General features: G+C 33.4%; 2 protein-coding genes across 3 annotated transcripts in view; both read right to left on the bottom strand.

Annotated features, from left to right (window-relative positions):
- Window positions 1-8,037, bottom strand: part of LOC143230216 (ELMO domain-containing protein 2) — a 29,923-nt gene extending 21,886 nt beyond the window's left edge. Inside the window, exons 1-2 of one of the 2 annotated variants that reach the window (XM_076463358.1) lie at window positions 7,967-8,037; window positions 6,193-6,397 (exon numbers count right to left, since the gene is read on the bottom strand). In XM_076463358.1, coding sequence (XP_076319473.1) covers window positions 6,193-6,343 — 151 coding nt within the window. In that variant the 5' untranslated portion in view covers window positions 6,344-6,397; window positions 7,967-8,037. The other variant, XM_076463359.1, reaches the window with a different exon arrangement.
- An 18,215-nt stretch (window positions 8,038-26,252) lies between these two features.
- LOC143230217 (uncharacterized) lies at window positions 26,253-27,881 on the bottom strand. The gene is made up of 2 exons (XM_076463360.1): window positions 27,738-27,881; window positions 26,253-27,595 (listed from the first exon to the last, which is right to left on the bottom strand). Exons 1-2 carry the CDS (start codon window positions 27,744-27,746, stop codon window positions 27,254-27,256), a joined length of 351 nt encoding a protein of 116 aa, XP_076319475.1. The 5' UTR covers window positions 27,747-27,881; the 3' UTR covers window positions 26,253-27,253.
- Window positions 27,882-27,959: the final 78 nt, after the last annotated feature.

Below are 27,959 nucleotides of genomic sequence, written 5' to 3' on the forward strand. Positions count from 1 at the left end.
TTCCCTTGAAGAGATACACTCAGGTCATTCATACAAGTGAATATATCACTCAAATAGGCTAGCATTTGGTTGAATTCTTGTGATTCTATTTCTTCGAGCAGATCATAGTCATGTTCCTTCAGAAAAGTTTTGACTTCTTCTTGCAGTTCAAAGAAGCATGTTAAAGCTCTCCCATGTGACAGCCAGCAGACTTCTGTGTGGAAAAGCAAAACTGAATGCTCACTTCCAAAATCTTCACAAAGCAACTTGAAGAGGCGGTGGTTCAGAGTGTGACCCCTAATCCAGTTGATGGTCATCACAGAAGTGTCAAGGACCTTTTTCAACTTTGGAGGCAATGTTTTTGATGTCAAAGCATGTCGATGAAGAAAACAGTGAGTACCTTGCATGTGCGGAATCTCTTGTTTCATCAGTGCAAAAAATCCTGATTTATTTCCTAGCATAGCAGGGGCACCGTCGGTACACACAGAACCAATAATTTGGATATCTAAATTATATTTCACAAAGAAGTCCTTCACACACTGGAAGACATCTTTGTTTTCAGATCTTCACAGAACAGGAAATCCTCCCTTATGGCACCATCATGGACATACCTCACTAGTGCAATGAGTTGACTGCAATTTGCAACATCAGTTGTTTCGTCCAATTGCAAAGAGATTTAAGGGACTAGCCCTGATATCTGTGATAACTTGGTCCAAAATGTCCAAACTCAAATAACCAATTCAGTTTTGAATAACATTATTTGATAACAACACTAACTTAAGCTTGTTTGAGGCTTCTGTTCCCAGAGCAATTGTTGCCATTTCTAATGCACACAGTTTTATCACCTCTTCTGTAATTGTATGGGGCTTCTTTGATTTGGATAATTTATACACCATGTGGTATGAAGCCATCAGCAGTGGTTTGTCAGCAGATATAAAACCTAATTTTGGAAGGGTTGCTCAAGAATCAAAGTGGGCCCTTCTACCTTTCAACGATTCAACATCATGGCCTGCAACAGCTGCTCCACCATGCCAGTTATTGAAGTGTTCCTGTAGCTTAGATGGCTTCAAATTTGCGTTTGAAAGGACAGCGTCACAAAGCATGCACTGGGGATTTTGCAGATCCTCAGTTGTTCCGATGCAAGTGAAACCAAACTTCACATAATCATCTTTCCATTTCCTTTTCGTTGACACAATGAAGTTTTCTGCACGAACACAGAATCAACAATGCACTGACTACCATAGCATCACGCACGGGTTTATATACTCTGTGAAACTTTCTAGAACATTCTCGAATATACGTCACATGACGTCATCAATTAATACTGGATACTTCTGAAAGTTTCTCAAGTCATGATCACGTGAATACATAACATAAATAATTAATACAAACTTTAAGACGACATTCACGAACATAACCTAAATAGTTGTGCCAAGTATTTAGGTCACATTTACGTTTCGTGTGTTGTTTGTTTACAGTTGTACATTAAGATTTCAGTCTGTGCCGGTGACAGTAGAAACGATAGTTTATCGTAACAAGGAAAAAAGCTACATCTGTAATGAGAAAATAAAAATCGAACGTAATTTTTGAATATATAGGAGAGTAACCTTAATATACACATAAACACTATATAGGACAGTATCCTTAATATAAACATAAACACTATATAGGACAGTAGCCTTAATATAAACATAGACACTACATAGGACAGTACCCTTAATATAAACATAAACACTATATAGGACAGTTCCCTTAATATAAACATAAACACTATATAGAACAGTAGCCTTAATATAAACATAAACACTATATAGGGCAGTACCCTTAATATAAACATAAACACTATATAGAACAGTACCCTTAATATAAACATAAACACTATATATATGACAGTAGCCTTAATATAAACATAAACACTATATAGGACAGTACCCTTAATATAAACATAGACACTACATAGGACAGTACCCTTAATATAAACATAAACACTATATGGGACAGTTCCCTTAATATAAACATAAACACTATATAGAACAGTAGCCTTAATATAAACATAAACACTATATAGGACAGTACCCTTAATATAAACATAAACACTATATAGGACAGTACCCTTAATATAAACATAAACACTATATAGGACAGTAGCCTTAATATAAACATAAACACTATATAGAACAGTAGCCTTAATATAAACATAAACACTATATATGACAGTACCCTTAATATAAACATAAACACTATATAGGACAGTAGCCTTAATATAAACATAAACACTATATAGGGCAGTACCCTTAATATAAACATAAACACTATATAGGACAGTAGCCTTAATATAAACATAAACACTATATAGGGCAGTACCCTTAATATAAACATAAACACTATATAGGACAGTAGCCTTAATATAAACATAAACACTATATAGGACAGTATAAACATAAACCTATATAGAACAGTAGCCTTAATATAAACATAAACACTATATAGGACAGTACCCTTAATATAAACATAAACACTATATAGGACAGTCCTTAATATAAACATAAACACTATATAGGACAGTACCCTTAATATAAACATAAAAACTATATAGGACAGTACCCTTAATATAAACATAAACACTATATATGACAGTAGCCTTAATATAAACAAACACTATATAGGGCAGTACCCTTAATATAAACATAAACACTATATAGGGCAGTACCCTTAATATAAACATAAACACTATATAGGACAGTACCCTTAATATAAACAAACACTATATACAGTACTTGATATAAGCATAAACACTATATGGGACAGTTACCCTTAATATAAACATAAACAAACACTAAACACTATATAGGGCAGTACCCTTGATATAAGCATAAACACTATATAGGACAGTATCCTTAATATAAACATAAACACTATATAGGACAGTACCCTTAATATAAACATAAACACTATATAGGACAGTACCCTTAATATAAACATAAACACTATATAGGACAATAGCCTTAATATAAACATAAACACTATATAGGACAGTATCCTTAATATAAAGAAAAAAAACTGAAATGTTATCTCGCACCCCCTGGTTGGAAACCACTGGATTAGAGCAAGAAATCACTGACAATAAGATTACTTAGGTTACTATTTAACTCTAGAACAGCAGCATACAATTATCTAATATTGTTAAGAATTATTTAAAAGGTCTGTACATTTCTAAAACTAGTAAACAAGTCAATTTAACGAAATAGTTTACTGTATTTTATCATTTACTCGCAATCATTCAACAGAATTAAATAGAAGGGTTAAATACATTTTGAATAACAAGACATACCCCTCATGTTAGGTTTAGAACTGTACTTAAATCATTCTCACGTCATATATAACCTCCACAGTGTAACTTTGGCTATAGGGGCTCTATGTTGTTTGAGACTATATATTAAAGAGCATATGCAGAACACTGCTCATAATCAGTTGCCCGTTCACCACCACCATTTACAGGACTAATGTAAATGTTACTTCTAAACACTTCAACATATTGGGAAGTGCATGTAACAAAGACATGTCACACACAAAGAAAGTTTGTGGATTCACAAGATATGCACATGAATCCCAGTATAACAACCAACTTTCTAGTAAATCCTTGTATAACAACCAACTTTCTAGTGAATCCTTGTATAACAACCAACTTTCTAGTGAATCTTTGTATAACAACCAACATTCTAGTGAATCCTTGTAAAACAACCAACATTCTAGTGAATCCTTGTATAACAACCAACTTTCTAGTGAATCCTTGTATAACAACCAACTTTCAAGTGAATCCTTCTATAACAACCAACTTTCAAGTGAATCCTTGTATAACAACCAACTTTCAAGTGAATCCTTCTATAACAACCAACTTTTAAGTGAATCCTAGTATAACAACCAACATTCTAGTGAATCCTTGTATAACAACCAATATTCTAGTGAATCTTGGTATAACAACCAATATTCTAGTAAATCTTTGTATAACAACCAACTTTCTAGTGAATCCTTGTATGACAACCAACTTTCTAGTAAATCCTTGTATAACAACCAACTTTCAAGTGAATCCTTGTATAACAACCAACTTTCAAGTGAATCCTAGTATAACAACCAACATTCTAGTGAATCCTTGTATAACAACCAACATTCTAGTGAATCTTTGTATAACAACTAACATTCTAGTGAATCTTTGTAAAACAACCAACTTTCTAGTGAATCTTTGTATAACAACCAACTTTCTAGTGAATCCTTGTATAACAACCAACTTTCTAGTGAATCCTTGTAAAACAACCAACTTTCTAGTGAATCTTTGTATAACAACCAACTTTCTAGTGAATCTTTGTATAACAACCAACTTTCTAGTGAATCTTTGTAAAACAACCAACTTTCTAGTGAATCCTTGTATAACAACCAACATTATAGTAAATCTTTGTATAACAACCAACATTCTAGTGAATCTTTGTATAACAACTAACATTCTAGTGAATCTTTGTAAAACAACCAACATTCTAGTGAATCTTTGTATAACAACCAACTTTCTAGTGAATCCTAGTATAACAACCAACTTTCTAGTGAATCCTTGTATAACAACCAACTTTCTAGTGAATCTTTGTATAACAACCAACTTTGTAGTGAATCTTTGCATAACAACTAACATTATAGTGAATGTTTGTATAACAACCAATATTCTAGTGAATCTTGGTATAACAACCAATATTCTAGTAAATCTTTGTATAACAACCAACTTTCTAGTGAATCTTTGTATAACAACCAACTTTCTAGTGAATCCTTGTGTAACAACCAACTTTCTAGTGAATCCTTGTATAACAACCAACATTCTACTGAATCCTTGTGAAACAACCAACTTTGTAGTGAATCCTTGTATAGCAACCACCATTCTAGTGAATCTTTGTATAACAACCAACTTTCTAGTGAATCTTTGTGTAACAACCAACTTTTTAGTGAATCCTTGTATAACAACCAACATTCTAGTGAATCTTTGTACAACAACCAACTTTCTAGTGAATCTTTGTATAACAACCAACTTTCTAGTGAATCTTTGTGTAACAACCAACTTTCTAGTGAATCTTTGTATAACAACCAACTTTCTAGTGAATCTTTGTATAACAACCAACATTCTAGTGAATCCTTGTGAAACAACCAACTTTCTAGTGAATCCTTGTGAAACAACCAACATTCTACTGAATCCTTGTGAAACAACCAACATTCTACTGGATCCTTGTGAAACAACCAACATTCTACTGGATCCTTGTGAAACAACCAACATTCTACTGGATCCTTGTGAAACAACCAACATTCTACTGAATCCTTGTGAAACAACCAACTTTGTAGTGAATCCTTGTATAGCAACCACCATTCTAGTGAATCTTTGTATAACAACCAACTTTCTAGTGAATCTTTGTATAACAACCAACATTCTAGTGAATCCTTGTATAACAACCAACTTTCCAGTGAATCTTAGTAATAACAACCAACATTCTAGTGAATCTTAGTAAAACAACCAACTTTCTAATGAAACCATTGTAATGAATCCTCCTATAAAAACCAACTTTCGAGCAAATTCTGCTATAACAACCAACATTCTAGTGAATCTTACAACAACAACAACCAACATTGTCATGAATATTACCATAACAATGAACATTCCAGTGAAACATGTATAACCAATATTTTGATGCATCTAGTAATAACAACATTCTAGTACTTCTGTTAGTAACAGTTTGGTAATAACATATTTGCGTACTTTGACATCAGAATACATACAATCAACTATAATATATACTTTCATATCATACAGTCACATACAATAAACAAGCAAATATAGGTGATAATTTGATAGTTATTTTAAAATAGATGTGCAGTTTTAACACAGTTTTCTACTAAAGCTCTTCAACTATAAAAATCTTCACAGACTCCAAATACTCTGTACTCTTCTTGATGAAGAGAAACCCACTTGAAATAAAAATGTATCTCAGAACAGCTGGTATGGGTATTAAGACTTTTATTGATAAGGAGAGAACAACGTTTTGACCTTCCTAGGTCCTATTCATGTTAACAAAGATGTGTGTACTCAGCTACGATTAAGACTTAACTTTTAATACATTGTATTTTTGTGTATTAAAAGTTCTATACTGTCTACATTTCAAATAATCTTGTATAAAATGTACCTACCAACTCCTGTAGTCCGTGGGGCACCTTTTTCTTCTCCATAACATACTCGTTGCAGCTCACAGAGCCTCGTAAAGTGACGAAGAAACCACTTTACTAAAGGTCTTATGTACCAATGGAGGTAAGACCAAAAGCTGCTAAGAACAGGAAGCATTCCTCACAACACCACTCAATAAGCTCACAGCCTCTTCATGAACACGATCCTTCCCTGTTAAGGTACAAGAACATAAATTTTGTTTCAATATGAAATTACTCAATATTTTCTATTTTAGAACAAAGAGCCAAAGGTAATTTATAACTAGAGAAAAATACACTTAAAAGCTTAATATTTAATGTTAAAAATATTACATAAAATCATCATTATTAATTTACATTGATCAATTACAACCTGTATGTTATAATTAAACAGAGCAGCTACCCAGGACAAAGGTACAGTAATAATGCATTTAGTTGTATACACCTTCAATATTTTGGAAATAATTACAGCTAAAGATTTGTGTCCTGTCACTAATCTCAAATGCAACTATTATAGGTAATTTTTTTTTACAGTTACAGGAGGCATTTACAAAAACCTTAGACTCCCAGTATAAATATAAAATGAACGAAACTATGATTTCTTGCTCAAGTCAATATTTATCTGCTGTACCAACTACTTGAACTAAACTAAACAACATGGGGTTGGTATTAAAGAAGTTATATTTATTTATAACAGTTCCAAAATTTTAGTTAACAGTAAGAATCTATGTGTACAAAAAAAAAATCAGATTAATTCCTAAAGGTTTTGTACCAAACATATACCAGAGAAATTTCAAAGTTAGTCAAAATCTGATAAGTTGATGTATGTGTTAATAATAGAAATACTTGAATAAATTCTATAATTTAAAAATTGCATTAGCATAACTACTAGAAACTTCTAATACTAATGTAAAGTTTTAATCAGTAACTCCTGATATTGTACATTTTATTTTCTCTAACAAAACCTTTTGCAAAATCACATATAAAGGGTGACGTAAATCAGTGATAACCTTACATCAAACTCATAACAATATGTTGGCATTCACAATTTGACCCACAAGTGCATATTAGGTTAAATATAAGTAGAGAGGATTACACACTACAAAATGTGTAGTAGTAACATAAAATTAACACCCAGCAACTCTTATATTGACCCTATGTAGTGATACATATAGCATACAAGATGACTTTCATGTTAATACTGTCATAATGTTTACCATCTACATAACTTAAGTGATATTTCAGTCAGACATGTAACAGAACACAATTAATTTGTCAGAAAACCATATTACATATTCACATCTAACATCTAGCACGAATACTAACACTGTTACAATAAGGTTTTTACAAATTATACAAATGAGTATATTTAGGCTAATACATGTAAATGATCAATGTAAATTTAACTAAAAAAGCTAGACAAACTGGCCAGTGGGCATAATGTTTACACAACAATAATTTATTAATATCACATCACACTCAAATATATAACCAAACAGTATAACTGTAAACTCAAAATTTAATACTAGTAGCAAAGCCAAAGGACTAAAGCAGTACTCTTGAGTATTACAAATATATTAATTTCATTGGAAATGTTTACTCAAGCTTAATTTACGTTAATCACTGTAAAAATAAATGAATGAAAGTAAACGACAGAAGTTAACACCAAGCTTACTGATAACGCTACAAGTTTAACATATCATTAAGAAAAAGCACATTAAACGTCTTTCCCATAATTTGTAACATCTGATATACATCTTACATTCAATACAAACACATCATCCGAACTAAGTGACAGTCATTGCAATGAGAAGAGACATCTGCAGGTTCAAGTATCTCTCAAGAAATAAAAACATTTGTTTATACACATAAACAATTTAATATGCTTAAATCTAGCTAATATGTTGAAAATAGTTTACAATTTTTTATTTAAAAACATACACATAAGAACAACAGCATAAGTCTTAGCATGAATGATTTTGATGAATGAAATAAAACAAAAGCTGATTTATTCAGTCCACTATGTTATTACATTTCGCCAGGCCTCATGCGAAGGTGTGGCTATATAACTTTTCTAATAAAAGCCTCAATTCTTAACTTTGAACGTCGTGTAAAGCTGACTGTGAACTAACAAGATTAAAAGTACTGTTTTATTAATCTCGATATTCAGGACATGTTGAACTATCAGGTCATTCCTTAAGTAATGTCCAATTTTAGGTTTAGAAAAAGAGAAAGAATTTAAAATGCTTTTAATGTTATTTAATCAATAATGTATGTTCCATTATTATTAATTACTTCCTGCCAACGATCCACAAGTTTCTAAATGCCACTTCTATAAAATTATTTGGGTTTAGAGGAAAAGAATGTAGAGACGGTAGTTTTGACATCTTCGTGTGTTCCAAGCTTTTTTCCATCAAGATAGTTCTGCAAACTTCGGAATAGATGATAATCAGATGGAGCAAAGTCTGGAAAATAAGGAGGATGTGGAAATCTTTCCCAGTCTAGCTCTTCGGTCTTTGCATATGTGATCCTTGCTTATGGGGCCATGCATTATCTTAGTGTAACACAACAACTTTACGATTATTCAAAGCCAGACCTGTTTTCGTTCAGTGCAACATTAAAGCGCTCCAACTGTTCACAATTGAAGTCTGATGTAATCGTTATGTTGAGTGGCAGCAACTCAAAGTGGATCACACCAACAATATCCCACCAAACGCTTAACAAGACGTTCCTAAGGCGGAGGTCCACTTTGGGCCTCCTTTAACCAGTTTACCTGCACTGAGCCATCGTCTGCGGCGTTTAACATTTTTATAAAATACACCTTTTTCATTTCCAGTCACTAACCTGTCCGAAAAAAATGTGAGTACGTTCACGAGAGTACAGAGAAGTGTAAATGTTCACCCTTGCTCCAAGGTTGACTTTTGTCAACTCATGAGGGATCCATTTTACAAGTTTTGACACCTTTCCAAGCTGTTGCAGATGACGGTGAACTGTTAAATGGATTGAATTAAGCTTCTGTGCTAGTTCTTCAACTGTTAAGCACAATCTTCATCAAGTGTGGGCAGCAGCAAGTCATCATCAAACTCAACAGGACGACCTGAATGTGACGCATCACTTAAGCTGTAGTCACCTGATTTGAACTTCTGAAACCACCTTCTACATTTTCTTTCACTGAGAGACTCCACACCATAAACACCTTGAATGTTTTGTGTAGTCTCTGCTGCACTGTTGCCTTTTTTAAACTCATAAAGTATATGTCTAATGTGCACCTTAGACACATCCATCTTCATAAAGGTTTATTTGATAGATGATCTGAGAAAAGTGTAGTTGGGTTAGTTTCTTTTATTTGTCTGAATATTTTTGTGCATGTCCTACTACATATTTTAGTTATTAAAGCCTTCTACAAAGACAGAAATGATGATGGACTTTCTATATTAAAATTTCGGACTTTACTTATGGGATGACCTGATATATATAAGCAAGATCATTAAAATGGTTAATTCATAAAGAGAAAATATGTATCTTAAAGTAATTACAGAAACAAGATTGGAAGCTTAAAGTGAAAATGTATTAGCCAAAAATGTGAACAATTGGTTGGTTTTAAATTTCGCGCAAAGCTACTCGAGGGCTATCTGCGCTAGCCGTCCCTAATTTAGCAGTGTAAGACTGGAGAGAAGGCAGCTAGTCATCATCACGCACCGCCAACTCTTGGACTACTCTTTTACCAACGAATAGTAGGAATGACCGTCACATTATAACACCCCCACGGCTGAAAAGAGCGAGCATGTTTGGTGTGACGGAGATTCGAACCCACGACTCTCAGATTACGAGTCGAGTGCCTTAACCACCTGGCCATGCTGGGCCAAAGGTAAACATCCAAACTTAAAGTTAAAGACATAGTGTTAACATTATTTTCTTAAGTTAAGCTACAAATTCCCATTTTGGTTCTCCTAAATAAAACAGTTTTTAGACAACGTCAAAATAGAGATTTTTAGTTTGGGCAAATAATGTCAACATTGTGTCTCAAACCTTAAGCTTGTTTATCTACTTTAAGCTATCTATCTTGTTTTTGTATTTTCCTTTTAAGAGCGTGTGTATGTGTTTTCTTATAACAAAGCCACATCTGGCTATCTTCCCCCGATTTTAGCGTTTTAAATCCAAAGACATACCGCTGAACTAGCGGGTGGCTCGCTTTAAGAATTAACTATTTCTAATAAACTTGCTTTCTCAGTTTTTGTCTATTATAGACATAACTCTGTATAATAGCACTATTGTTAGCCTGGTTAGGGCGCTCGACTCGTAATGTGAGTCCCCGTCACACCAAACATACTCGCCCTTTCAGCCGTGGGGGCGTTGTAATGTGACGGTCAATCTTACTATTCGTTGGTAAAAGAGTAGCCCAAGAGTTGGTGGTGGGTGGTGATTACTAACTGCCTTTCCTAGTTTTCCTCTGTTAAATTAGGGACGGCTAGCGCAGATAGCCGTCGTGTAACTTAGCGCGAAATTCAAACCAATCCATGAGTTTTCTACATTATCGTGTGTGTATTTGATTTCGTTAGTCTTTTAACCTCTGTATGTTATTTCCTTAAGTTTTTTGTTATATTTTTCCACAGGTGTCTCTCTTTGCTGTTTTTGTTTGTTAATTGTTTGATATTGATTAGTATTCTATGAAGGGTTTGAGATGGTTTGATGTTAGTTACAGTTCTTCTGAACACCATAATTGATATTTGGTATGAAAGGGAAATAATGACTTTTTTATTTTCAGTTTTGTGGTTCTGCTTTTCTGTGTGATGACGAGAAATCCACTTGTGGTAAGAATGTATCTCAAGACGGCTGGTATGGATATTAACATTTTTTTCTCTATTTTATTTCAATAACAGTTTTAATACCCATACCAGCCTTCTTGAGATACAGTTCTCTCTTCTGTGTAATATGATGTGTGCTAGGTATTCATTAGAGATGATTTTCAGGTAGCGTCATTTTTGTGTTGTTTCATTTAAAATATTTTGCTATTTCTTGAATAGAAATAATACGAATCCCCTTTTTAGTGATGGGGTAGTTTGATCAATAGCTGAAACATTTGTCGAAAATCACAAACAGATGATAAAGATGTCTAATAACAGAATTGTTTAGCCTTCTTCAAACTGCTCGTTCTAATAACAGAATTGTTTAGCCTTTTTCAAACTGCTTGTTCTAATAACAGAATTGTTTAGCCTTCTTCAAACTGCTTGTTCTAATAACAGAATTGTTTAGCCTTCTTCAAACTGCTTGTTAAATTCTATGTTGAGTATCATGAAGCCAGTTAACAAAGTGACGTCAACGTATTTTTCCATATTGTGGTTTGTTCATCGTTTTGATCCTAACTTTGTCTTCTCATGAAACAACCAGGTGGCGTTTCTAACAATTTCCCACTGTGGTGCTTCCACACTTACGTTTGAAACAAAATATCCAGTTTTCTTCCATATTTCTAGAAATACAATACTAGAAATATATAGCACTAAATTAAAGACACTAAATACCAGTTCAATCTGACCAAAATATAAACTTGCTTGTTAACAGAAAATATTACCTTGTATGCGGCGATACCTGTGTAAAACAAAATATGACATTGTACAAACAGTTCCACCGTATAACAGAAAACATGAACCTTTACATAAAGACATCCCATGACAGTATGTCGTATGCAAAATTGCATTAAAATCATTGGATTATTTAAGCGTCTCCAGAAAATGACATTTTCCCCAACCAATATCACAGAAGCATTACTTTTGCCGATATATGTCAGAGAGATTACCCCTGCTATTTAAAGGGAAACGTATTTTCAATGACGATTTTTATTTTCATATGACATGATATGTAAAGAGACAAGCAGACTGTTGCGTGAAGTAATAACTTTTAAATGTGACTTTATTAGAACAAACTGAACCTAAAATAAGTGACAGAAGGAATAATCTAAATTTGAGTACAAAAACTAAATTTTAAAGAAAGAAACTTTGCCAGAGAAACATGACTACTAAAGCCGTAGTAATCCTACAGGCTTACAACATTAAAAATCTGGTTTTGGATGGGCAGAGGAGAGAAAGCCAACTGTGTTTAACATAACCAGACCACCTTATCTCTTACTGGACAGAAAGTCTAGAATTAACTGTTAAAGAATATAAAGCAACATAAATAATCTTCATACGATTATTACTTGTTCAAATACAACTTTTGCTGATTATGAAATGATGTGAATAGTTTACAGAAAACGTTAAAGAAAGAAGACAGACTTGGATTACATATGTGACTCGTGTGTGAAATAGACTGATATGACCTCAGTAACGAAGGAGGTGAATTCCATGTGACTTGTTTGACAGGCGTGTCTCATCTAACGTTACTTGTTTGACTAAATGTCACGTGACTTAAGAAATTACCGCTTGTTTACCGAACTCTACAAACCGGCACCAACTCTTACGTTAAAACAACGTTTATTTTTTTGTATAGCACGTGATACAATTGATTGAGAACAGCCAACAAAGAATGTTTTTCAACTCAGTTGATGCTTAGTTGAATATTTTATAGAACTGGTGTTGACAAACTCTGTTGATATTTTACGAGCAAAAATGATATTTATAATGACAGAACTGGAAACTCCGTTTTTTATCCATTTAAAATACACACACACACACACACATTGTCAAGTTCCCGTTCGTGAGCTAGAAAATAAAAAATGTAGAAGTATAGATAAACGTCTTTTTTATATATTTAGAAAACCTACTGAGGCTGTTTGGTACCGGTCCTAATTTTAAACAACTCACAAGAGGGAAGGCAACTACTAAACAGTAACACTACCACACATCATTCACGCTAAGAGACTGACTGTCACACTTGTGACTCAACAATATTTTTTACAGTATCGCGTGAATGCGAACCTTACTTGCTAGTTTGACATCCATAGCTCTACCACAGAACTGACACCCATCCACGAATATCGCAAATATAATACAATAAAACACAGTTTAAAGTGTGGGAAAACTAAACTGTATATTATAGACTAGTTTTATTGGAAAAATAAACGGTATATTATAGACAACAGTCGTTTTATCGGGTGTGTTAGAGGCTAACATTTTATTATCCAGTAATAGAGTTTTCCTTCTGGTTGGAGCAGGACGAAAGCCGTGACACAGATAATAGTGCTAAGTTGTAGCAGGATGAAAGCCGTGACACAAATAATAGTACTAAGTTGGAGCAGGACGAAAGCCGTGACACAGATAATAGTACTAAGTTGGAGCAGGACGAAAGCCGTGACACAGATAATAGTACTAAGTTGTAGCAGGACGAAAGCCGTGACACAGATAATAGTACTAAGTTGTAGCAGGACGAAAGCCGTGACACAGATAATAATACTAAGTTGTAGCAGGACGAAAGCCGTGACACAGATAATAGTACTAAGTTGTAGCAGGACGAAAGCCGTGACACAGATAATAGTACTAAGTTGGAGCAGGACGAAAGCCGTGACACAGATAATAGTACTAAGTTGTAGCAGGACGAAAGCCGTGACACAGATAATAATACTAAGTTGTAGCAGGACGAAAGCCGTGACACAGATAATAGTACTAAGTTGTAGCAGGACGAAAGCCGTGACACAGATAATAGTACTAAGTTGTAGCAGGACGAAAGCCGTGACACAGATAATAGTACTAAGTTGTAGCAGGACGAAAGCCGTGACACAGATAATAATACTAAGTTGTAGCAGGACGAAAGCCGTGACACAGATAATAATACTAAGTTGGAGCAGGACGAAAGCCGTGACACAGATAATAGTACTAAGTTGTAGTAGGACGAAAGCCATGACACAGATAATAGTACTAAGTTGGAGCAGGACGAAAGCCGTGACACAGATAATAGTACTAAGTTGGAGCAGGACGAAAGCCGTGACACGGATAATAGTACTAAGTTGGAGCAGGACTAAAAGTGAAATATATCTTCCTCTTTTTTTGCGCAATCGCATGAAAAAAAATCACAAAACAAACAAGAAAAGTATAATTAAAAACATATTTTTGACACTGTCACGAGGAACGACATAGGTTTAATATTTTTATTTATTACTATTCGCTTAAAATTGTTATAAGAAAAGAGTTTTAACCTGAAAACCGCCTTAAATGATTTTTATCCTATTTCATATATTGTCCTCAATTAAAAACTCGTTTAAAGAAACGTTTGCATGAATGGGGTGTGTGATTTCAACAGGAAATTCCTGGGAAAATATCAAGAAACTAGTTCATAATATCTCATACAATGACCGGTTACTTACTTCACAAGACTGAGAACAGTGAATGTTGTAAATCTCCAGCACCTTTAATTACTCAGCAGGTGTATTAAGTAATACAACTGTGTCAGAATCGATTATGATAGGGAGTTTACGGGAATCAGATCTGGAAATTTGTCTTGAGTTCAGAATCAGATCTGATAAAAGCCCTTTAATTGTGAAACAACAAAAGATCACAAAGCAAACGCAGAATCTGATGTAGAAGCACATCCTCAGTTTTCTGTGTTCCAGCTACCAAAACATAATTTATGTTTATCCTATTTCATAATGACACTCGTCAGCTCATTTACGTGAATAACAAAAACCACATGCCTGCTCAAATGATCTCATATGCGAATATTAGTGGTGAAGGGAACTTGTAAGCTCTAGCAGTCTAAGTAACAGCTGAATCTATAGAGAAACCTAGACTTATAGGACCCAAAAATAGATATCTGGACGTTTTCATGACGTTAAGGATAACACGTCAAACACAAGTTGTTAAGGATTGGCCAAAACGCGTGGCTAACAGTTCCAGATCCACACCGAAGTGTGCCAGGACCTCGAAAAAGAGAGTTGAACTTATATTTGATGATAAAGACACTACCATCTGGTGAAACACAACAATACCTTTCAAAGTATGTTTTATATCATCAGTTGACCAAAGACCTGTGCAAGTTATGGTCATTTTCAACAACCTGGTCAGATGACAACATGGGATCTAAATCTCAGTCTCCCAGCTGAAACAGAAGCACATATATATATGTACCAATGAATGTAGAAATGACAATGACATATTTCATAACACTAGCTATGCGTTGCCAAACCTAGAAGACTTTCGGGGTAATTTATTTTACTTGTGACAGGATATCTGTTTACGACGATGGAAAACATGGAATAATTCCACTTTCCTTATTTATTTCCTTAGTGGTTAGCGTGCCGCTGCGTATATTAATGCATGTTTACAACAGCGCACTTCCAGCTGAAGTGTTCGGTTGTTTTTTGAATTTCCCCCAAAGCTACACGAGGGCTATCTGCGCCAGCCGTCCCTAATTTAGCAGTGTAAGACTAGAGGGAAGGCAGCTAGTCATCACCACCCATCACCAACTCTTGGGCTACTCTTTTACCAACGAATAGTGGGATTGACTGTCACATTATAACGCCCCCACGACTGAAAGGGGGAGCATGTTTGGCACGACGGGGATGCGAACCCGCGATCCTCAGATTACGAGTCGCACACCTTAACACGCTTGGCCATGCCGGGCCACCAGATGAAGAGGTGCAATGAGGATATATGTGTATATGTAATATAATAAGTTATTTAAAAAATATATGTATAAAAGTACAATTAAAAGACGATATTACAGGAAGTTTGATGTTCTTCTCTGGATGGACTAATGATGTATATATAATTCATGTGTATTTCTGGTGAAAGGATGGCATTAGTGAATTACAAGATTGTGAACAAGAGAAATCAATATTTAGATTATAAAACTTTTATACACAAATATATAAATAAATAAATATATATATATGTGTGTGTGACACGGCATGGCCAGGTGGGTTAAGGCATTCTACTCGTAATACGAAAGTCGTGGGTTCGAATCCCCGTCGCGCCAAACATGCTCGCCCTTTCAGCCGTGGGGGCGTTATAGCGTGACGGTCAATCCCACTGTTCGTTGGTAAAAGGGTAGCCCAAGAGTTGGCGGTGGATGGTGATGACTAGCTGCCTTCCCTCTGGGTTTACACCGCTAAATTAGGGACGGCTAGCACAGATAGCTCTCGAGTAGCTTTGCACGAAATACAAACAAATATTTACATTTATTTGCACTTTCAAACAATGTTTTGTTTCAACTGTAAACAGTACATGAACTATATCTTTCTGAATTTAAGCAGGAAGAATAATTTCCTTTGGTAACAAGACATTTTTGAAATTCTTAAAAGCTCAACTGATATACACTGCTGGCCAAAACCTTAGGGCTAACAAACATAAAGAAAAAATATGGTTTTTGCGTTGTTAGACTCAGCTACTTATTTGAGTAGAGCTTCGAAAGATGAAAATAAGAAAAGGGAAAATAAAAATAAAAAAAAACTTTTTAAACATTTAATAGGGAAAATGTGAACACTATGAAATTAGCCTAAATACTAGCTGGTCAAAAGTTTAAGGCCATACCAAAAAAAACTCCTAAACAGGGTAGGAAATGCCCAACAAGAGGTCTCGGTAGTGAGTTGCATGGCCGTCATTGCGAATAATTTCAGAGATTTGCTTTGGCATGGTCGATATAAGTTTTTGCAGAAGGCTGGCTGGAATGTTATTCCAAGTGGTGAAGATGACTTCACGAAGATCATGCACTGTTTGGTATTGACATCCATTTCTATAGACTTCCCTTGCCATCCACCCCAAACATTTTCAATGGGGTTCAGTTCGGGCGAACACGCTGGATGGTCCAAAAGAATCACGTTATTTGCCATAAAAAAAGTCCTTTGTCCTGCGGGCATTGTGGATTACAGCATTGTCCTGCTGAAAGATCCAGTCACTTCCATACAAGCGAGGGTCTTCAGTCAATAAGGATGCTCTCTCCAGCATGTTAATATAGCCAGCTGCTGTTTGACGCCCCTGTATAACCTGAAGCTCCATTGTTCCATGGAAGGAGAAAGCGCTGTGTCGTGTAGCAAATGTCTCTGGTGGGGTATCCTTATCGTGCCAGTAACGTTGCAAGCCATCTGGACCATCCAGGTTAAAGTTTTCTCATCAGAGAACAGAACCTTCTTCCACTTTTCTACGTCCCATGTTTGGTGCTTCTTAGCAAAGTTTAACTGACCTGTTTCGTGGTGTGGAAGGAGGCGTGGCCTTTGAACACGTTTATAGTTTTTAAAGCCTTTCTCTCGTAGATGTCGTCTTATTATGCTTGAGCTGCATTCTGCGTTCGTAAGGACCTTAATCTGGTTCGACGATCGGCTGGTGTCTTGCCGGACAACCCGTCGAATCCTCCTGCTCAACGCCGGCGAAATTTTCTTGGGCCGACCACTTGAATTTCTCGTTCCGTATCAGCAGTTTTACTACTCCCAATTTCATCAGCAACGGCACATTGAGAGAGATTTTGCTTTTTCAACTCGACAATTCTGCCACGTTCAAACTCTGTCAACTTTTTAGCCTTTACCATGTTGTTACCTAACACAGGAGATGTCAGTGGGAGATGTTGACAACGCTAGTGCTTGAACACAAATGACTAAATTTCGTTACGTGTTTACCGATTCACGCTTCGTTTCAGTATGGTCTTAAACTTTTGACCACCTAGTATTTAGGCTAATTTAGTGTTTACATTTTCCCTATTAAATGCTAAAAAAGTTTTTTATTTTTATTTTCAAATAAGTGGTTGAGTCTAACAATGCAAGATGCATATTTTTTTTCTTTATGTTCATTGGTCTTAAGATTTTGACCAGCAGTGTATTAATTCTTGTAACAATGTTAAATTACAATCAAATTGTTTATAGATGCTTTAACATCCTGATTCTGCTTTGATTTAGCACCTACAGAATAGGAAAATATATCAAAATCATAATACTGTGTAATGAACACACATCTTGATTGTTTCAGTTGGTACATAGCTGATCCCCCTCTCTTTGTTAATGAAATTAGTTTTCAACTGCCTTTCCAAACTAAATCACAATCAACAAATATCTTTATATGCGTCACGTGAACCAATGATGACAATAACAATTAAATGAAATTAGTTTTCAACTGTCTTTCCAAACTAAATCACAATCAATAAATATCTTTATATGCGTCACGTGAACCAATGATGACAATAACAATTAAAATGTTTATTTGAGCTGAAATTCTGCTTGTTGTTATAAGAATAAAAATTATTTATCATCTTTCATTATTATTAAGAAGAGATAGATTAGATAAGTGGATAGATAGATTAGAGATAGATTAGATAAGTGGTTCGTTTATTTAAGATAATTTATGCATGTAAGAAGATTGATCGTACTTTTTTCTTAAACCATTCCTACATGTAAAGAGAACGTTGGTTAGATTATTTCAAATATTAGATATTGTTGGTTCGTTTATTTCCAGTAAGGTGGTTCTTTAGTTTTAAATTAACTATACGTGAAGATAGTGTTGACTCTTTAGTTTAATATATGTACTACATGTGAAGATAGCGTTGACTCTTTAGTTTAATATATGTACTACATGTGAAGATAGCGTTGACTCTTTAGTTTAATATATGTATTACATATGAAGACAGCGTTGACTCTTTAATTTAATATATGTACTACATGTGAAGACAGCGTTGACTCTTTAGTTTAATATATGTATTACATGTGAACACAGCGTTAACTCTTTAGTTTAATATATGAACTACATGTGAAGATAGTGTTGACTCTCTAGTTTAATATATGAACTACATGTGAAGATAGTGTTGACTCTCTAGTTTAATATATGAACTACATGTGAAGATAGTGTTGACTCTCTAGTTTAATATATATACTACATATAAAGATACTATTGGCTTTTTAGTTTTAAATATGTACTGCGTGTAATTATATTGAGTGTTGGTTCTTTAAGTGTGTATTACATACAAAGATACTTTTAGTTTTTAATTTCAAAGATGTGTTACATGTAAGAATACTGTTGGTTTTTTAGTTTTGTATGTGTACTACATGTGAAGATAGCTTGGTTCTTTAAATATTTATTACATGTAAAGATATATATATATTTTCAATTGTACCTATGTATTACATCTAAGTATACTTTTGCTTCTTTAATTCTAAAGCTATATTACATGTAAAGGTACTGCTGTAAAGTCCAAGTTTATCACGTGTTATTGACTGGATATTGCTACAAAAAAAGATAAAAGTAAGAAACAAGTCCAAGTTTATGACGTGTTATTGACTGGGTATTGCCACATAAAAAGATAAAAGTAAGAAACAAGTCCAAGTTTATGACGTGTTATTGACTGGGTATTGCGACAAAAAAAGATAAAAGTAAGAAACAAGTCCAAGTTTATCACGTGTTATTGACTGAGTATTGCCACATAAAAATATAAAAGTAAGAAACAAGTCCAAGTTTATCACATGTTATTAACTGGGTATTGTCAGAAAAACAGATAAAAGTAAGAAACAAGTCCAAGTGTATGACGTGTTATTGACTGGGTATTGCCACATAAAAAGATAAAAGTAAGAAACAAGTCCAAGTTTATCACGTGTTATTGACTGGGTATTGCCACAAAAACAGATAAAAGTAAGAAACAAGTCCAAGTTTATCACGTGTTATTGACTGGGTATTGCCACACCAAAAAATATAAAAGTAAGAAACAAGTCCAAGTTTATCACATGTTATTGACTGGGTATTGCCACAAAAACAGATAAAAGTAAGAAACAAGTCCAAGTTTATCACATGTTATTGACTGGGTATTGTCACAAAAAAAATATAAAAGTAAGAAACAAGTCCAAGTTTATCACATGTTATTGACTGGGTATTGCCACAAAAACAGATAAAAGTAAGAAACAAGTCCAAGTTTATCACATGTTATTGACTGGTATTGCCACAAAAAAATATAAAAGTAAGAAACAAGTCCAAGTTTATCACATGTTATTGACTGGTATTGCCACAAAAAATATAAAAGTAAGAAACAAGTCCAAGTTTATCACATGTTATTGACTGGGTATTGCCACAAAACAGATAAAAGTAAGAAACAAGTCCAAGTTTATCACATGTTATTGACTGGTATTGCCACAAAAAAATATAAAAGTAAGAAACAAGTCCAAGTTTATCACATGTTATTGACTGGGTATTGCCACAAAAACAGATAAAAGTAAGAAACAAGTCCAAGTTTATCACATGTTATTGACTGGGTATTGCCACAAAAAAAAAATAAAAGTAAGAAACAAGTCCAAGTTTATCACATGTTATTGACTGGGTATTGCCACATAAAAAGATAAAAGTAAGAAACAAGTCCAAGTTTATGACGTGTTATTGACTGGGTATTGCCACATAAAAAGATAAAAGTAAGAAACAAGTCCAAGTTTATGACGTGTTATTGACTGGGTATTGCGACAAAAAAAGATAAAAGTAAGAAACAAGTCCAAGTTTATCACGTGTTATTGACTGAGTATTGCCACATAAAAAGATAAAAGTAAGAAACAAGTCCAAGTTTATCACATGTTATTAACTGGGTATTGTCAGAAAAACAGATAAAAGTAAGAAACAAGTCCAAGTGTATGACGTGTTATTGACTGGGTATTGCCACAAAAACAGATAAAAGTAAGAAACAAGTCCAAGTTTATCACGTGTTATTGACTGGGTATTGCCACACAAAAAATATAAAAGTAAGAAACAAGTCCAAGTTTATCACATGTTATTGACTGGGTATTGTCACAAAAAAATATAAAAGTAAGAAACAAGTCCAAGTTTATCACATGTTATTGACTGGGTATTGCCACAAAAACAGATAAAAGTAAGAAACAAGTCCAAGTTTATCACATGTTATTGACTGGGTATTGCCACAAAAAAAAATAAAAGTAAGAAACAAGTCCAAGTTTATCACATGTTATTGACTGGGTATTGCCACAAAAAAAATATAAAAGTAAGAAACAAGTCCAAGTTTATCACATGTTATTGACTGGGTATTGCCACAAAACAGATAAAAGTAAGAAACAAGTCCAAGTTTATCACATGTTATTGACTGGTATTGCCACAAAAAAAAATATAAAAGTAAGAAACAAGTCCAAGTTTATCACATGTTATTGACTGGGTATTGCCACAAAAAATATAAAAGTAAGAAACAAGTCCAAGTTTATCACATGTTATTGACTGGGTATTGCCACAAAAAAATATAAAAGTAAGAAACAAGTCCAAGTTTATCACATGTTATTGACTGGGTATTGCCACAAAAACAGATAAAAGTAAGAAACAAGTCCAAGTTTATCACATGTTATTGACTGGGTATTGTCACAAAAAAAAAAAGAAGAAAAAAGTAAGAAACAAGTCCAAGTTTATCACATGTTATTGACTGGTATTGCCACATAAAAGATAAAAGTAAGAAACAAGTCCAAGTTTATGACGTGTTATTGACTGGGTATTGCCACATAAAAAGATAAAAGTAAGAAACAAGTCCAAGTTTATGACGTGTTATTGACTGGGTATTGCGACAAAAAAAGATAAAAGTAAGAAACAAGTCCAAGTTTATCACGTGTTATTGACTGAGTATTGCCACATAAAAAGATAAAAGTAAGAAACAAGTCCAAGTTTATGACGTGTTATTGACTGGGTATTGCGACAAAAAAAGATAAAAGTAAGAAACAAGTCCAAGTTTATCACGTGTTATTGACTGAGTATTGCCACATAAAAATATAAAAGTAAGAAACAAGTCCAAGTTTATCACATGTTATTAACTGGGTATTGTCAGAAAAACAGATAAAAGTAAGAAACAAGTCCAAGTGTATGACGTGTTATTGACTGGGTATTGCCACATAAAAAGATAAAAGTAAGAAACAAGTCCAAGTTTATCACGTGTTATTGACTGGGTATTGCCACAAAAACAGATAAAAGTAAGAAACAAGTCCAAGTTTATCACGTGTTATTGACTGGGTATTGCCACACAAAAAATATAAAAGTAAGAAACAAGTCCAAGTTTATCACATGTTATTGACTGGTATTGCCACAAAAACAGATAAAAGTAAGAAACAAGTCCAAGTTTATCACATGTTATTGACTGGGTATTGTCACAAAAAAATATAAAAGTAAGAAACAAGTCCAAGTTTATCACATGTTATTGACTGGGTATTGCCACAAAAAAAATATAAAAGTAAGAAACAAGTCCAAGTTTATCACATGTTATTGACTGGTATTGCCACAAAAAAATATAAAAGTAAGAAACAAGTCCAAGTTTATCACATGTTATTGACTGGGTATTGCCACAAAAAAATATAAAAGTAAGAAACAAGTCCAAGTTTATCACATGTTATTGACTGGGTATTGCCACAAAAACAGATAAAAGTAAGAAACAAGTCCAAGTTTATCACATGTTATTGACTGGGTATTGCCACAAAAAAAAAATAAAAGTAAGAAACAAGTCCAAGTTTATCACATGTTATTGACTGGTATTGCCACATAAAAGATAAAAGTAAGAAACAAGTCCAAGTTTATGACGTGTTATTGACTGGGTATTGCCACATAAAAAGATAAAAGTAAGAAACAAGTCCAAGTTTATGACGTGTTATTGACTGGGTATTGCGACAAAAAAAGATAAAAGTAAGAAACAAGTCCAAGTTTATCACGTGTTATTGACTGAGTATTGCCACATAAAAAGATAAAAGTAAGAAACAAGTCCAAGTTTATCACATGTTATTAACTGGGTATTGTCAGAAAAACAGATAAAAGTAAGAAACAAGTCCAAGTGTATGACGTGTTATTGACTGGGTATTGCCACATAAAAAGATAAAAGTAAGAAACAAGTCCAAGTTTATCACGTGTTATTGACTGGGTATTGCCACAAAAACAGATAAAAGTAAGAAACAAGTCCAAGTTTATCACGTGTTATTGACTGGGTATTGCCACACAAAAAATATAAAAGTAAGAAACAAGTCCAAGTTTATCACATGTTATTGACTGGGTATTGTCACAAAAAAAATATAAAAGTAAGAAACAAGTCCAAGTTTATCACATGTTATTGACTGGGTATTGCCACAAAAACAGATAAAAGTAAGAAACAAGTCCAAGTTTATCACATTTTATTGACTGGGTATTGCCACAAAAAAAAATAAAAGTAAGAAACAAGTCCAAGTTTATCACATGTTATTGACTGGGTATTGCCACAAAAAAATATAAAAGTAAGAAACAAGTCCAAGTTTATCACATGTTATTGACTGGGTATTGCCACAAAAAAAATATAAAAGTAAGAAACAAGTCCAAGTTTATCACATGTTATTGACTGGGTATTGCCACAAAAAAAATATAAAAGTAAGAAACAAGTCCAAGTTTATCACATGTTATTGACTGGGTATTGCCACAAAAAAAAATATAAAAGTAAGAAACAAGTCCAAGTTTATCACATGTTATTGACTGGGTATTGCCACAAAAACAGATAAAAGTAAGAAACAAGTCCAAGTTTATCACATGTTATTGACTGGGTATTGCCACAAAAAAAATATAAAAGTAAGAAACAAGTCCAAGTTTATCACATGTTATTGACTGGGTATTGCCACAAAAAAATATAAAAGTAAGAAACAAGTCCAAGTTTATCACATGTTATTGACTGGGTATTGCCACAAAAACAGATAAAAGTAAGAAACAAGTCCAAGTTTATCACATGTTATTGACTGGGTATTGTCAGAAAAAAAAAAGAAGAAAAAAGTAAGAAACAAGTCCAAGTTTATCACATGTTATTGACTGGGTATTGCCACATAAAAAGATAAAAGTAAGAAACAAGTCCAAGTTTATGACGTGTTATTGACTGGGTATTGCCACATAAAAAGATAAAAGTAAGAAACAAGTCCAAGTTTATCACATGTTATTGACTGGGTATTGCCACAAAAAAAATATAAAAGTAAGAAACAAGTCCAAGTTTATCACATGTTATTGACTGGGTATTGCCACAAAAACAGATAAAAGTAAGAAACAAGTCCAAGTTTATCACATGTTATTGACTGGGTATTGTCAGAAAAAAAAAAGAAGAAAAAAGTAAGAAACAAGTCCAAGTTTATCACATGTTATTGACTGGGTATTGCCACATAAAAGATAAAAGTAAGAAACAAGTCCAAGTTTATGACGTGTTATTGACTGGGTATTGCCACATAAAAAGATAAAAGTAAGAAACAAGTCCAAGTTTATGACGTGTTATTGACTGGGTATTGCGACAAAAAAAGATAAAAGTAAGAAACAAGTCCAAGTTTATCACGTGTTATTGACTGAGTATTGCCACATAAAAAGATAAAAGTAAGAAACAAGTCCAAGTTTATCACATGTTATTAACTGGGTATTGTCAGAAAAACAGATAAAAGTAAGAAACAAGTCCAAGTGTATGACGTGTTATTGACTGGGTATTGCCACATAAAAAGATAAAAGTAAGAAACAAGTCCAAGTTTATCACGTGTTATTGACTGGGTATTGCACACAAAACAGATAAAAGTAAGAAACAAGTCCAAGTTTATCACGTGTTATTGACTGGGTATTGCCACACAAAAAATATAAAAGTAAGAAACAAGTCCAAGTTTATCACGTGTTATTGACTGGGTATTGCCACAAAAACAGATAAAAGTAAGAAACAAGTCCAAGTTTATCACATGTTATTGACTGGGTATTGTCACAAAAAAAATATAAAAGTAAGAAACAAGTCCAAGTTTATCACATGTTATTGACTGGTATTGCCACAAAACAGATAAAAGTAAGAAACAAGTCCAAGTTTATCACATGTTATTGACTGGGTATTGTCACAAAAAAAATATAAAAGTAAGAAACAAGTCCAAGTTTATCACATGTTATTGACTGGGTATTGCCACAAAAACAGATAAAAGTAAGAAACAAGTCCAAGTTTATCACATGTTATTGACTGGGTATTGCCACAAAAAAAATATAAAAGTAAGAAACAAGTCCAAGTTTATCACATGTTATTGACTGGGTATTGCCACAAAAAAATATAAAAGTAAGAAACAAGTCCAAGTTTATCACGTGTTATTGACTGGGTATTGCCACAAAAAAATATAAAAGTAAGAAACAAGTCCAAGTTTATCACATGTTATTGACTGGGTATTGCCACAAAAAAAATATAAAAGTAAGAAACAAGTCCAAGTTTATCACATGTTATTGACTGGGTATTGCCACAAAAACAGATAAAAGTAAGAAACAAGTCCAAGTTTATCACATGTTATTAACTGGGTATTGTCAGAAAAACAGATAAAAGTAAGAAACAAGTCCAAGTGTATGACGTGTTATTGACTGGGTATTGCCACAAAAAAAAATATAAAAGTAAGAAACAAGTCCAAGTTTATCACATGTTATTGACTGGGTATTGCCACATAAAAATATAAAAGTAAGAAACAAGTCCAAGTTTATCACGTGTTATTGACTGAGTATTGCCACAAAAAAAAAATATAAAAGTAAGAAACAAGTCCAAGTTTATCACATGTTATTGACTGGGTATTGCCACAAAAAAAATATAAAAGTAAGAAACAAGTCCAAGTTTATCACATGTTATTGACTGGGTATTGCCACAAAAAAAATATAAAAGTAAGAAACAAGTCCAAGTTTATCACGTGTTATTGACTGGTATTGCCACAAAAAAAAAAAAAGTAAGAAACAAGTCCAAGTTTATCACGTGTTATTGACTGGGTATTGCCACAAAAAAAATATAAAAGTAAGAAACAAGTCCAAGTTTATCACATGTTATTGACTGGGTATTGCCACAAAAAAAAATATAAAAGTAAGAAACAAGTCCAAGTTTATCACATGTTATTGACTGGGTATTGCCACAAAAAAAATATAAAAGTAAGAAACAAGTCCAAGTTTATCACGTGTTATTGACTGGGTATTGCCACAAAAAAAAAAAAGTAAGAAACAAGTCCAAGTTTATCACGTGTTATTGACTGGGTATTGCCACAAAAAAAATATAAAAGTAAGAAACAAGTCCAAGTTTATCACGTGTTATTGACTGGGTATTGCCACACACACACAAAAAAAATAAAAGTAAGAAACAAGTCCAAGTTTATCACGTGTTATTGACTGGGTATTGCCACAAAAAAAAAAAAAGTAAGAAACAAGTCCAAGTTTATCACGTGTTATTTTATTTATTCCGATACATATCTACCAAATCATACACATACCAGTCCAAATACTTTAAAGCTATTATTGGTATATCCTTAAATGTTTCGTACCTACATGCATTTCCCATTACAAACTGCATCAACTACCACCATTTTGTTTTTATCACACACTCAGTTAGGTCTTATCACAACTTACAAACGTCATTGAAGAACAAATACCGAGCACCATTTCTTTACAAGATGTAGAAAGAATTTGGTGACATAATAAGTGAAAATTAATCTAAATCCATTGCTTCAAAGTTCATATTTTTAAGTAGTTGTTACTAAGTTCACACCTCTCAGTGGTTTTTGTTATGTTTCATATATTTAAGCAATTGTTAGTTAGTTAATATATGTAAATGGTTATTGTTAAATTCATATTTTAAAGTATTTCTTATCTAAATTTATATCTTTAAGTATTATTGTTAAGTTCATAACTTTAAGTGGTTCTTAATCACTTTGTAAAACTATTTAAAGAAAAACTACTTAAAGATACAAAGTTCTTACTTTGAGTGGTTGTTACTAAATTCATATCTATAGTTTTACAAAGTTAATGTTTTGAGTGGTTCTTACTAAGTTCATATCTTTAAATAGTTTTACAAATTTCATACTTTAACTGGTTCTTAATAATTGCACATCTTTAAATAGTTTTACAAAATTCATTCTTTGAGTGGTTCTTACTAAGTCCATATCTTTAAATAGTTTTACAAAATTGATACTTTGAGTGGTTCTTACTAAGTCCATATCTTTAAATAGTTCTACAAAATGCATACTTTAAGTGGTTCTTACGAAGTCCATATTTTTAAATAGTTTTACAAAATTCATACTTTGAGTGGTTCTTACTAAGTCCATATCTTTAAATAGTTTTACAAAATGCATACTTTAAGTGGTTCTTACGAAGTTTATTCATTTAAACAATGGTTGCTAAGTTCATTATTCTAAGTATCTGTACAAAAGGATTTAAAATCCAAAGTCCTTAAGGATGCTCTCGATGCCTGTTCCACCACTGTGCATGGAACCCATGATGTCTTTTAGAGCAGCTTCCGCTTCATCGGCGTCCATTTGATGATTCATTTGCACGTGCATCTCCTTAACTCGCATAGTATTTTGGCCATATGGATCCTTCACCGTATATTCTGTATGATGTCCAGAAGCATGCTTTTTCGGTGGCCTATAGATTGCTGGATTGCTAGGAGGTCCGTAGGAGCCTGGACCGTAATATGAAGCAGAGGGACCATAAAGCTGCGGAAGAGCGTTGCTTATAGATAGAGCCACCAGGAGGATGCAGGCAGCAATTACTATCTATAGAAGGAATTAAAAAATAAATTATTTTTAAAAGTAAGAGAAACTTTATAATGCCACAGTTAACATACCCCTATGTAATATCAAAACTGAAACCGAAACACATGTGGTGACTTGAGGGTTTTCCTTATAAATAACTTACTCTTTTCATCTTTGTCTGTTATATCGTATCAAATTCGGAGAATTAAATGAAATCAGAACAACAACCAAACTATATAAGGTCTAGTCTCAAACCAGGCTGCTGCCCCGATGCTATCGCCACCTATATTCATATGTACTTTAATTATACATCAGCGAAACTGAATTGCAAAGAGAGATTGGATAAGAAGAATGATGCTGTAGATTTCGAGTTACCATTATTAAC

The sequence above is a fragment of the Tachypleus tridentatus genome, chromosome 10, assembly GCF_004210375.1.
Source record: "Tachypleus tridentatus isolate NWPU-2018 chromosome 10, ASM421037v1, whole genome shotgun sequence".
Lineage (NCBI taxonomy): Eukaryota > Metazoa > Arthropoda > Merostomata > Xiphosura > Limulidae > Tachypleus > Tachypleus tridentatus.